Genomic DNA, 11,692 nt, shown 5'->3' on the forward strand with positions numbered 1-11,692 from the left:
ATTTCTTAAAGATGATCCCATAAACGTACAACTATTGGAAGAATAAGAAAGGATGATAGAGAGAATATGTTTTTACAGTGGCATAATATGCCCACTGACGTACTGGAAAAGCTATAGTTTTTTTAATGTTCACAAACCATTCATTGCTTAAGTCTATTAAAATCATTGAGCGTTTGAATTCTAATAGCAAGTGTTCTCAGAGATGCTTAATTATGTTAGCAGTATTAGTAGTTAATCCATCATACAAAAATCTAGAGCTTGATTTACCGACTTTACCATTGGGTATGATCATCTAATTTAATCCAATTTGCATACCTAATGACCCTGACTTGGAATGATCTTAAAAGTTAATTGGCAGACAGCAGGGTGGCAGCGTCAGGATGAGACAGGATGATGGAGTAAGAGAGAGAAATCAGACAGCACAGCAGCTTCCTCTGACACTCCATTTACCTGCTCCTGCTCTTACTAAGCTATTTCTATGTTGCTAATATGCTACTATGTATCGTGTTGTGCGTAATGGATTCACTGCAACAGGTATCGAATGTAACATCGAGCTGACTTTATTTTCGAACCATCTGCTTATACATCCAGCTACCATTTAACAGTCACCACAAGAAGTTTCCTCTCTCTCCGAACTACTTCCTGTTTCAGCCCCTTTCAAAACAAGACTATGCTGCAATATATTGAACACCACCACATGCCCTCTTTAGATAACGAGTTCTAAACAAACATTTTATTTTCACTCTCAAAAGAACATTTTGACTGATAAAACATTCCTGTACATGTCACTTCAACTATTATGATTACTTTTTCCCTTTAACACATGTTCTGTTACATTTCCTTTTTTTTCTAAAAGTTTACTAAAGTCTTTCCTCGAGAGTTGTGAGGAGCTGGAGTAGCTGCTGCAGTCTCGTCTGGCAGCACAGAAGTGCTGAGTAACCCTGTGTTGGGACTCATCATTCAAGAGACCAGATGTTTCTATGTTTCTTTCACACTCCACAGTTCCTCACTGTTCACACCTGGGGACGACCCTTCCCCCCACGGACCTTACTGGCCAGCCAGTGTGGGTCAGCATGTGACATGTGACCCCCAAGGGTGTCACCAAACAAAAGCAGTCCTCTGGCCCTCTTCTTTCTCTCTTCTCTTCTTGGCTTGCTCTGGAGAGCAGCTCCTGCTGCTCCTCTCTCGGCTCTTCAAAGGGCAACAAGGCCCCAGCCCAGGTCAGCTCTGCTACCTGAGAAACCAGCTCCCTTGCTAGCCTGCTCACAGCAGACTGCAAACACTTTTCTCCTCAACAACAGCGACCTGCTTCAGATAAACTGAGAGTGAACCAGATTCTCTTCAGAATCAGCAGCTACGACACAAGGCCAGCTGATTTTCCAAGCAACAGGAGTCATAGCAGAGTTAGCATGGAACAGCTAACTCTGTCAGGAGAACAAAGGAGATAACAGCAAAGCAACAGAGCCAGACAGGACTTTACTCCACCAGGAAACCTCCCAACTCACTGGACTTTACACAAACACTGGAAAGGACCTCTTTGTTTGTTCCAAGGACTGGGTAACGTTAACTGACTGGGCCTAACCTTTCCCAGCACAGCATAGCACAGCATGGCTACGCAGCAGAAGTCGTAACTTTGTTAATGTACTTGTTGATTGATGTCTTGTTGTTGTAATGTTTGCTTAGGTTGTGGTCAGTCATACAGTTAATCTGGTACTCGTATGTTCACACACATAGTAGTACGTCTCAGTTCCAGAACCCGCATGAAGCTAACCACCTCCCTCTAACCTGGTACCTTTAGATTACATGAGCTAGGCTAACAAAGAAACTCACACCTTCCCTCCCACACACATCAGGTGGTCTCGGCGGCCATTTTGAGTAGTTTCTTTGTTTACCGCCATCTTGTGTAGTCTTCTTTGTTTAGGTCATGTGGTCACAGTGACCACTTTGAATCGACCATCTTGCCTTTGTCTGTGTCCCCACAGACCATAACCCCCCTACACACACACACACACACACACACACACACACACACACACACACACACACACACACACACACACACCTTGTGTTTTACTCTGCTCCATTGTAAATAAATGCCTTTAAGTATAACTACTGGTGTGTTTAATGTTGCACAAGCGTGAATATTGCCAACCTCTACTTTGTAGAATTCAACTTCAACTTTAACTTACTGTTGATATGGTAATTTGGTTATAGTTACTAAGCTAATGGTTAATCAGAGTTCCAGATTGATGGTAATAAATTGAGACTAAAACCATATTGGCTATTTTGCCTATTAGTTTAGGCTGGTGCCCCGAGGACTTTAATTCATTTTAAAGTTATTATTTACTATTAATATTTTTAATATTAATATTTTCTTAATTTATGATAGCCAATAAATTCATAGACAACCGAAATCCAACATATTTGGTGTCCAGCTCATGAGGTAGAGCTCAGACCCAACACCTGTTCTCTCTCCCACTGCTTCAGCTGCAGCTTCTCCTACGGCATCTCTTTTGCAACCTGATACTGCAGCTACAACTCCCTCCAAACTGGGGTCAAGTCTCCTGTCCTTTACAATGGAGGAGGTGAAAGCGGAGCTCAAGAAGCTACATCCTGGAAAGGCAACAGGCCCAGATGGTGTGTGTCCGAGGCTGTTAAAGATCTGTGCTTGGCAGGAGTCTGGACTCACTCAGGACTATTGTGGAGAGACGCATGCAATGTAAGATGGAGGCCATGTTTGACAATACCAACCTAACTCTCCACAACATTCTGGCATGACAGAGAAGCAGCTACAGGTGCAGCAAAGGTCTCATCTCACTGCGCTGCAGAACAGAGAGGTTCAGGAGAGCCTTTGTTTCCACTGCCATCAGGCTATACAACACCTCAGCCAAAGGAAGTGGACTAATCTAATTATTATTGTTTATTTATCATTAACAGTTTTTATTATTATTATTATCATCAACAATGAGCTAATGGACACATGTATTTCCCCTAGGGGATAAATAAAGCATTTATCTATCTATCTACAGCTGACTTGAACATCAAAGCAGCGAAAAGTCGAAGACCACAACCATAATGCCAGGTTACACAATAATTTTGTCTGATAAGATCATGATCAAATTAGGCAATCATAAAATCTTGACATGATTTGGCAAAGCCTATGACAGGGTACACACTGATACCCTTCTTTATGACTTGCAGGATGTCAAAGAAGTGCCAGAGACCAACTTTGCGGAGAAGAATTTAAACAAAGTAGTGTGTATTATACCAGCTGTCTTGTGTGTCGAGAACATATCAATAAGACAGTAGTGGTGTTCAGAGATTGAGGAAGTAAATTTTGTTTAAGTTTAAGACCCCTAAGTATCCCTTAAGCTTCATTTTTTAATGAAGAGGGTAGTCCAGTAGACCAATTTTATCTGCTGCATCAAATGTTGAGGCATGAGTCAAGCAGACCACAGCCCATTGTCTATTGGCGTATATGGGGATAGAAAGGTTTTTATGGTTTTGAAGTCACAGTGAACTTTTCCTGCATAAACCATACCACAGTCTAAACATAAACAAGACCACTATCTAACAAAAGTACTAACAAAAAGTACTAACAAAAGTACTTTTATTGCCTAAACCTAACCACAGACAGGACTCTGGATGTGAATCCCAGTCTCTGGTGTGACATCTGTGCGCGATGCATACCCCCCATCCATCCCAACCACCTACTGATACTTCCGCTGGTTTTAGTAAATGCAGCATTTTATTCATTCCAAAAATACCTTGTTTTCATTTGTTATCCACTTTGCAAGAATATTAGACACAGAAAATTGTACATTTACTAAACTCAACTTTTAGCAAACTAACAGCACTTGTACATCAGTTGTATTGCTAATTCTATCCTTGTCCTGTACTTACACAATACAGGGTGGCAATCCATCTCCCTGGGGGCTGCAGGGTTTCTTTTCCTCCAGTTCTGGGCAATCTCCTCCTCCACCAATTGGGAATTGGCTAACCTTTCTGGTGCGGATATGTTCACCCTTGGGCCCGTTGGGGTCAGAACATTCCTTGGAGCAAGCTGACCATTCAGACCATTCAGTAACATCACAGTCTTTGGTCATGATGCAGGCCTGGAAGGTCACTGGCAATGTCTCCTGAGAGCACAGGCTGTAGACGATAAAAACAAAGATACCATTAGACAAGATGAACTTGAGTTGCTGGTTGTTCTATAATTATTCTCACAAATGTAATTTTGCATGAAAAAGTTTCTTGTAACACAGACCCAATTAACCCAAGTTAATTTACCTAGATTATGTAATGTTATGGATTATAACTGACTCCCTTGGCATTTTTTGATGAAGCACAGACAGATATTTTCAATGTCAATTGTCAATAATTAAAAAATGGGTGGTACCTTTACATTTTTGTGACTTTGCTGTATATTCTATAACTAATAGCATAAAGCAGCAATTACAAATAAGAACCAGACAACAAACATTTTAAAAAGGGACTTTCTTCTCTTAAGAATGGATCAGTGGGCACTCCATCAGCTTTTATTATTGTGGCTGCCAGTCACAGACCTGTAATTAATGTTCGCATGGCAGTGCCTTTTATTGACTTTTAGTTTTAGTTATCTGATATCAACATCTTAACTTAAGTTTACTTGCTATGACCACAATCTGTACTAAACCTTAAACATATCATAGTTGCCTTGCATGGATATTATAAAAGAATGAATTTGATGTTGGTATTCAGTGTAATGTGGGGTTTTGCAGAATAATCCAAAAATCAATGCCCCTGCCTGGCAATAGGTTTAGGTTATTGCATATGTGATGACTGCTGGGGGCAGCTAACATGCCCTGAGAACAAAGGAGCACAACAAAGTGAAACTGTGAATCAGAATTCAGATAGAACAGGAATTTATAACAATAATACAATAATATAATAATATATATATATATATATATATTTTTTTTTATTTTTTTTTTTTTATGTATATATATATATAATTGAAATCTGTGCTTTACTGCTTATATGCTAAACCCATGAGATTTGGGCACACACAAAAATATATTCATATTATGAAAACAAGCAAAATATTGATATAACAATGTCCACAGAAAGCCAGTCATACAAGAGCAGATAAAACAGAAAAAGGACAAGACAGAGAGCAACATTTATGGCTTGTAAAAAAACTCCATTCTCAAGGTAGGTTATTAGGAACCAAATCAACTGTAGTGAAGTGATTGAACAAAGGCTGGTGAAATACAGCTGTATATCCTACAGTTTTAATTTGTCTAAATCAGCCAATGTGATAAACATAATTTCAAAGTTGCTCATTACAAACGCAAACAATTCGTTATCCGTTGATGAGGGGATGGCTGTTGAGTTGAAAGACACTTGTTTTTATCTGTGTGTATTTTGTAAAGGGCAGATTGGCCATTTGGGATAATGACACACTGCTTCTCTTAGTCTGAACAGTTATATTTTTCCTCCGTTTCCCTGAACTTCTGGAGGTTTTCTGAAGCTTTGTGAACAAACTCTTGTCTGTTTCCCTCTCTTTTTTGTTTTAGTCTTTTTTTATCAGAATTCTTTCAAAGCCATTGGGGTTCCTTCTCTATAACCCAAAGCATGAGCAGCAGTGTCTTGACATGATTATGGCATTGTGGAGCTTTACAGATACTAAATGTAACAGTTTGACTTTAATATGATTTCAGTACAATTTCAAAGAAAGGACACAGCTCAGTGGCCTTTATTAGAGTGGCCTTTTATTAGGGCCGAGCAAGAGCAGAGACAGAATGAGGCCATTCATCCTCTATGAAGAATATGGCTCTCAGACACCTCATGGACATTGACCTCACTGGATGAGCCTGTACTTCTTTGGATGGATCTCACTTTGAAGCTTTCATGAGTGTGTCCATTGTTATTGAGAGGCTGTATGTGCACTGAGGAAGTGGAAGAGACAAAATGATATGGAACACTCACTAATTGAAACTGACAGCAATTTTGTTCACAACCTTTGGCATTATTACCGAGGCCCTGCACTGTGGCATTATAAGATATTTATGGATATCATGTCTATATCATTTTATGACAAGGGTATGGGTTAGAGTTTTGTTTAGTTTTTTTTGGGGGGGGGGCTTTTTTTGTGCAGTGTACAGACAGTGTTCAGTACAGTGGTGACAAGACATGAAAAGAGAGAGATGGAGAATAACATGAAGCAAAGGTCCCGAGCTGGAGTTGGGCTGAGGATGTTTTAATTATATGGCCAGTGTCTTAAACCCCTACACCAACCGGACACCCCGATATGATAAAGGTTACTTAATCGGTTATGGTTAAAAAATAGTGAATGTTATTTACAGTCTCCCCCATGAAATCCACCATGCGGACAACCTCATATTTACTTTCTGACACACTAAAAAAGTGCCACTTTGGCACTGAACATATATGTTTAGGTGGGAAATTGTCCAATATGGACATAATTCCTGGGGATACTTGTCTACTATTCTGGTTCAATGAAAACCTCTCTCAGTCCCCATTAAAGTCTTTATTATGTGCCTGCAATGCAATAGCATTGAAGGCATATATTATTATTCTGCATACTCATTAGAGTGAATGCTGCAGCATTATTTTATTAGCACACTATTGTTCTTCAGATTTTTATATTTTCATATTAGTATCCTTTCTACGGTCTCTAACTATTTCATACTTTTTCGTACAAAAACTATTCAACTATCAAAACATTCAGCTTGTTCTGTTGATTATTGGATGTATACAACCTTTTTCTACTAATTAGAATTTTCAAAATATTAAGCGTTTTCTGTGATTTTTTTGCCATTCAAATGAATGGAAAGGATGTTCAAAGCTTCAGCCTCTTTGAGTTTCAACTTCTTCAGCATACTTTCAGCTATGGACTTCACTCAAACTTTAAAATGTTCACAAGGCATTCAGCTATTAAACTCGTATTCAACTTTTTGATATTTTAATTATCACAGTTTTAGTTTCATGCTTTTTTCAGATCATTCTTGAGTTTATAATGGTTGTGTATTGCACAGAATATTCAGGGCTACAGTGGATGACATCATTGCTAGAGTGGGAGAAGCTCTAAAATTTGTCTGAAAAAAATCTGTGTAACTCATCCTTACGGCCACATATTTCAATCTTCACACATCACAGCTTCCTCAATAGTAGACAAATTTGAGCCGCAAAACGATGGGAGTACCCTTCACCTCTTCCATCGACTGCCTTCAGGAGCTGATTTCCCCAAAAATGCAGAAGTGACATGTTTCTGTAACACATTCCTGTGTCCACATTTTTGGTGCTAGAAAAAAATCAAAGCGACATATGCAGTGCACAAAGACCTTGTGCCAGCCATGGTCCGCTCATGGTTCTGATATGAGTTACCGTTCTTTTTTTTTAACAAATAGCAGTCATTTGAGAGGCTCACTGAGCCAAAATCACACCCAGATCTGGGTCAGCTCTGTCTCTTCCAGCTAGACACAAGTTTTGGAACCAACTCATTAAGAGACTCTTGGATCTCTATGATGTTTACAAACACAGCCACACAGAAATACATGCATACACACACGCAAACACGCACACACAAACAGGCAAGTACTACAAACGCTTTATGCGGGCAGAAATAAATAAAGCTGATTCTTATTTGCTAATTAGACTCATTAAGAGACTCATTAGACTCTTACTCTTATTACTCTGAAGAATGAGAGCATATATGTGAGTGTGTTCATGTCACATGTTCATCTGAGCACTGTGTCTTCCAGCTACACACAGGTGATGCTCGTTAACAGCCTGATTGATGTCTATGAGGGTTACAAACACAGCCACACAGACACACACACACACGCAGAAAGCTGTTTACAAATAAGTGCTCATAGAGAGAGATTACAGTTCAGACTGGACAGGACAACAGTAAATAGAGCAGCAGACACTGAACAGTTCCTGTAGCTCAAAGCTCAAAGTAAATTCAAACATCATTGTAGCTCTCCCATAGACTGCAATACACATACACACACGCACAGCACCACAACCATCACTCCATTTTTATTACTGAAGGTAGGCTAAATAACAGAAACACGTGATCAATTGAATAAACAACTGCTTTAAACAATTTTGATAATAAATTGACAACTAGTAATTATCAGGTGTATGCTCAGGCTCCAATGCCTAACTACAATTAATTGGTTGAACTGATATATCTGGTAACCTAAAGATGTTCTTTAATTTTATCGTTTTATTATATATAATTATCAACCTATAACATGTTTTACCCCTCCCTCCCCATTTTCAAATGTAACGAAATAACACGTTTACTCAGAAACATTTTAACTGACTTACTTTGTTCTTTTATCTGAGAACATTTTTACAAAGTGATTTACTTCTACTGATGTCTTTTCACTTGTAGTAATGATGCCGTTTACATGTTGACGTGCTGACATGCTGACGTCAGTATGGTGTCCCATCTCCAGTCAGTTTCCGTTACCGGTAAAGTTTATTGCTGCTCTGTCGGAACACAGTTAATGTTGCTGTTTTCTTCATAACAGTGTCTAACTACCTGCTATACATTCAAACTAACAATAGTTCTGCTCCAGCACTTGGGAGTTCCCTGCTCCTTTTAGCGACTTTCAATAACTCAGCAGTTATTCACATGCTGTTCAGATCTGCTAGTTACTTTAGCTTAGCAGTTAGCATTAGCTTCTCTCCCGCTTCCTCTCTCTCGCTCATTCAGTGGTGTTGTTGTAACTGCAGCAGACATCACAATGTCGGGACTCCAGACCAGATGTTTCTTTGCTCCACAGACAAAGGAACTCACTTCCCTACAGTTCCTCACTGTTCACACCTGGGTACGACCCTCCCCCAGGGACCTCACTGGACCAGTCAGTGTTGGTCAGTGTGTCACATGTGACCCCCCAGGGTGTCACCAAACAAAACCAAATCTCCTTCTCTCTTCTCTTCTCGGCTTGCTCTGGAGAGCAGCTCCTGCTCTCCCCTCTCGACTCTTCAAATGGCAACAAGACCCCAGCCCATGTCAGCCCTGCTACCTGAGAAACCAGCTCTCTTACCGGCCTGCTCACAGCAGACTGCAACACTCTTCTCAACAGCAGCGAGCTTCTTAGGATTAACTGCGAGTGAACCAAGTTCTCTTCAGAATCAGTGGCTACAACACAAGGTCAGCCAGCTGATTTTCCAAGCAACAGGAGTCACATCAGAGTTAGCGTGGAACAGCTAACTCTGTGAGGAGAAAAAAAGACAGCCAGACAGGACTTTACTCAACCAGGAAGGCACTCAACTCACTGGACTTTGCAACAACACTGGAAAGGACCTCTGTTCCAAGGACTTGGTAACGTTAACTGACTGGGCCTAACCTCTCCTAACACAGCATATCACAGCACAGCTAGGCAGCAGAAGTCTTAACTTTGTTAATGTACCTGTCGATTAATGTCTTGTTGCATTCAAATAACAATTAATCAAGTACTTGTATATTCACACACATACCTGTAGTATGTCTCAATTCTAGAACATGCATGAAGTTAACCTCCTCCCTCTAACCTTGTACCTTTAGATTACATAAACTAGGCTAACAAAGAAACTGACACCTTCCCTTCCCCACACATTAATAATAATAATAATAATAATAATACATTTTATTTAAAGGCGCCTTTCTTGGCACTCAAGGACACCGTACACAGTTACACACACATTAGGTGGTCTCAGCGGCCATTTTGAGTAGATTCTTTGTTTACTGCCGTCTTGGGTAGCCTTCTTTGTTCAGGTCATGTGGTCACAGTGACCACTTTGAATCGACCATCTTGCCTTTGTCTGTGTCCCCACAGACCATAACCCCCATACACACACACACACACACACACACACCTGTATATACTATTGTAAATACTATACATTGTAAAAAATGTCTTAAAGTATAACTACTGATGTGTTTAATGTTGCACAAGTGTGAATATTGCCAACCTCTACTTAGTACAATTCCAATCCTTCAACTTAACTTACTGTTGATATGGTAATTTGGTTATAGTTATCAAGGTAGTTATTAATCAGAGTTCAAGATAAATAATAACTAGAAAATTCCAGGGAAATTTTGAGTGCCACGGGGGCTACTGCCGGGATGAGTACATGATTTATTTCCAGTGTTCAAAAGTCACCCTGATCATATTCTGGTTTTCAGAAATGTCTTGATATAAAAGACTCTGATATAAAACAATGTCACATCATCATCACCATGTATTATGTGGGAAATATCTCATATTCTGTGTTGTTATTTTTAAATAAAACAAGAGGCAACATGTCTTCAAACTGGCATTTAAAGGGTTAAAATCCTGAAAACTAATAAACATTTGGTAGGTTTGAGCAGAACTGAAGTGGTTTAAGAGATATTGATATTGAGAAAAAAATATTGATATATGATGATTTTATAGCATTTTCTTTGTGTGTCCTTTTTTGGAACCCCAGAGGGTACAAAATGTGTAACCAGTGTATAATAGACCTGTAACAGTAACTGACATTAGATTTTAAAAATATGTAAAAAAAAAAAACAATTTCTTGCAGAAATCCATACCTTCAGCTGTAACACAGCCAAAATGATCAGCAAATCAAAAAAGAAAAGTGAAGAAAATGTCCAAAAAAGGACAGAAGGACCCCGAAGGGTTAATAAATCCCCTGAACCGCTATTTAAATTACCAGTATTATGTTTTTTTCGGTGCTAAATTTAACATTATTGGGGAGGAGAGCAACGCGACTAGAAGTGACAGCGAGAGAGGGCTAGTAGCTTCTCCTCTACTCTGTCTCAGCAGAGACCGTCACAACATCATTCACTCTTTTAACAAAACAAAAAGAAAAGCAACGAAGGAAGCAGTAAATGGACTTACATATTTAAGACCTAACTAAATGTAATTTAAGACCTAACATGCAGCTAATGTAAAGCTAGCGGAGCTTGGAGAGTTGGTTATCTGGTTGCTAGGCGCACGCACACAGATCAGGAGCTGCCGTTGCCATGGCAATGTGAAAATCTGCCCAGAATTTGGCTTCTACATGGCTTCAAACAACTGCAAATTATGAGAAAACCGTTAATTCTTTTCAAAAACCGAAAAGACCGTGACACGAGGCACTCCTCTCAGCTATTCTAGCTGTAGGGGAGTGCCTCGGAGCTGAGCACGCGTGGCACTAACTAATAATTTGAGACTGAAACAATATTGGCTATTTTGCCTAATAGTTCAGGCTTGTCCCTCAAGGACTTTTATTAGTGCCACGGGCGCTCAGCTCCGAGGCACTCCTCTACAGCAAGAATAGCTGAGAGGAGTGCCTTGGGGCGGATCTATTAATATTCCTTAGGGCTTATTAGTGCCACGGGTGCTCAGCTCCGAGGCACTCCTCTATAGCTAGAATAGCTATTCCTTCGGGCTTATTATTATTCTTCCGCCAAATTCTGGTGCGTAACTCGTCCCACAGCTTTGAGAAAACCCCGGGAATATATACATCAAAACGTGCGTCTTGATCCCGAAAGAGGTGCTAGGACTTTTGGTGTTAAAATTCAAATTTTTCCCAAAGTTATTCCCAAAATACTGGGAATAAATAATGCATTAGGAATGCATTGGAATTTTCTTTAAAAACCCACAAAATTTCACCTTTTTTCTACAAAATTTCACCTTTTTTCTACAAAATTTCACCTTTTTTC

At 39.6% G+C, this 11,692-nt stretch overlaps 1 protein-coding gene across 1 annotated transcript in view; it reads right to left on the reverse strand.

The window, feature by feature from the left end:
• thsd7aa (thrombospondin, type I, domain containing 7Aa) overlaps positions 1-11,692 on the reverse strand; it is a 199,347-nt gene that overhangs the window by 112,269 nt on the left and 75,386 nt on the right. The window contains exon 3 of the mRNA XM_023428180.1: positions 3,904-4,152. Within this exon, the coding sequence (XP_023283948.1) occupies positions 3,904-4,152 (249 nt within the window). The remainder of the gene's footprint in view (positions 1-3,903; positions 4,153-11,692) is intronic.

The sequence above is a fragment of the Seriola lalandi genome, unplaced genomic scaffold, assembly GCF_002814215.2.
Source record: "Seriola lalandi dorsalis isolate HSWRI2012SDOR001 ecotype SW California unplaced genomic scaffold, Sedor1 jcf7180002054868, whole genome shotgun sequence".
Classification (NCBI taxonomy): Eukaryota; Metazoa; Chordata; class Actinopteri; order Carangiformes; family Carangidae; genus Seriola; species Seriola lalandi.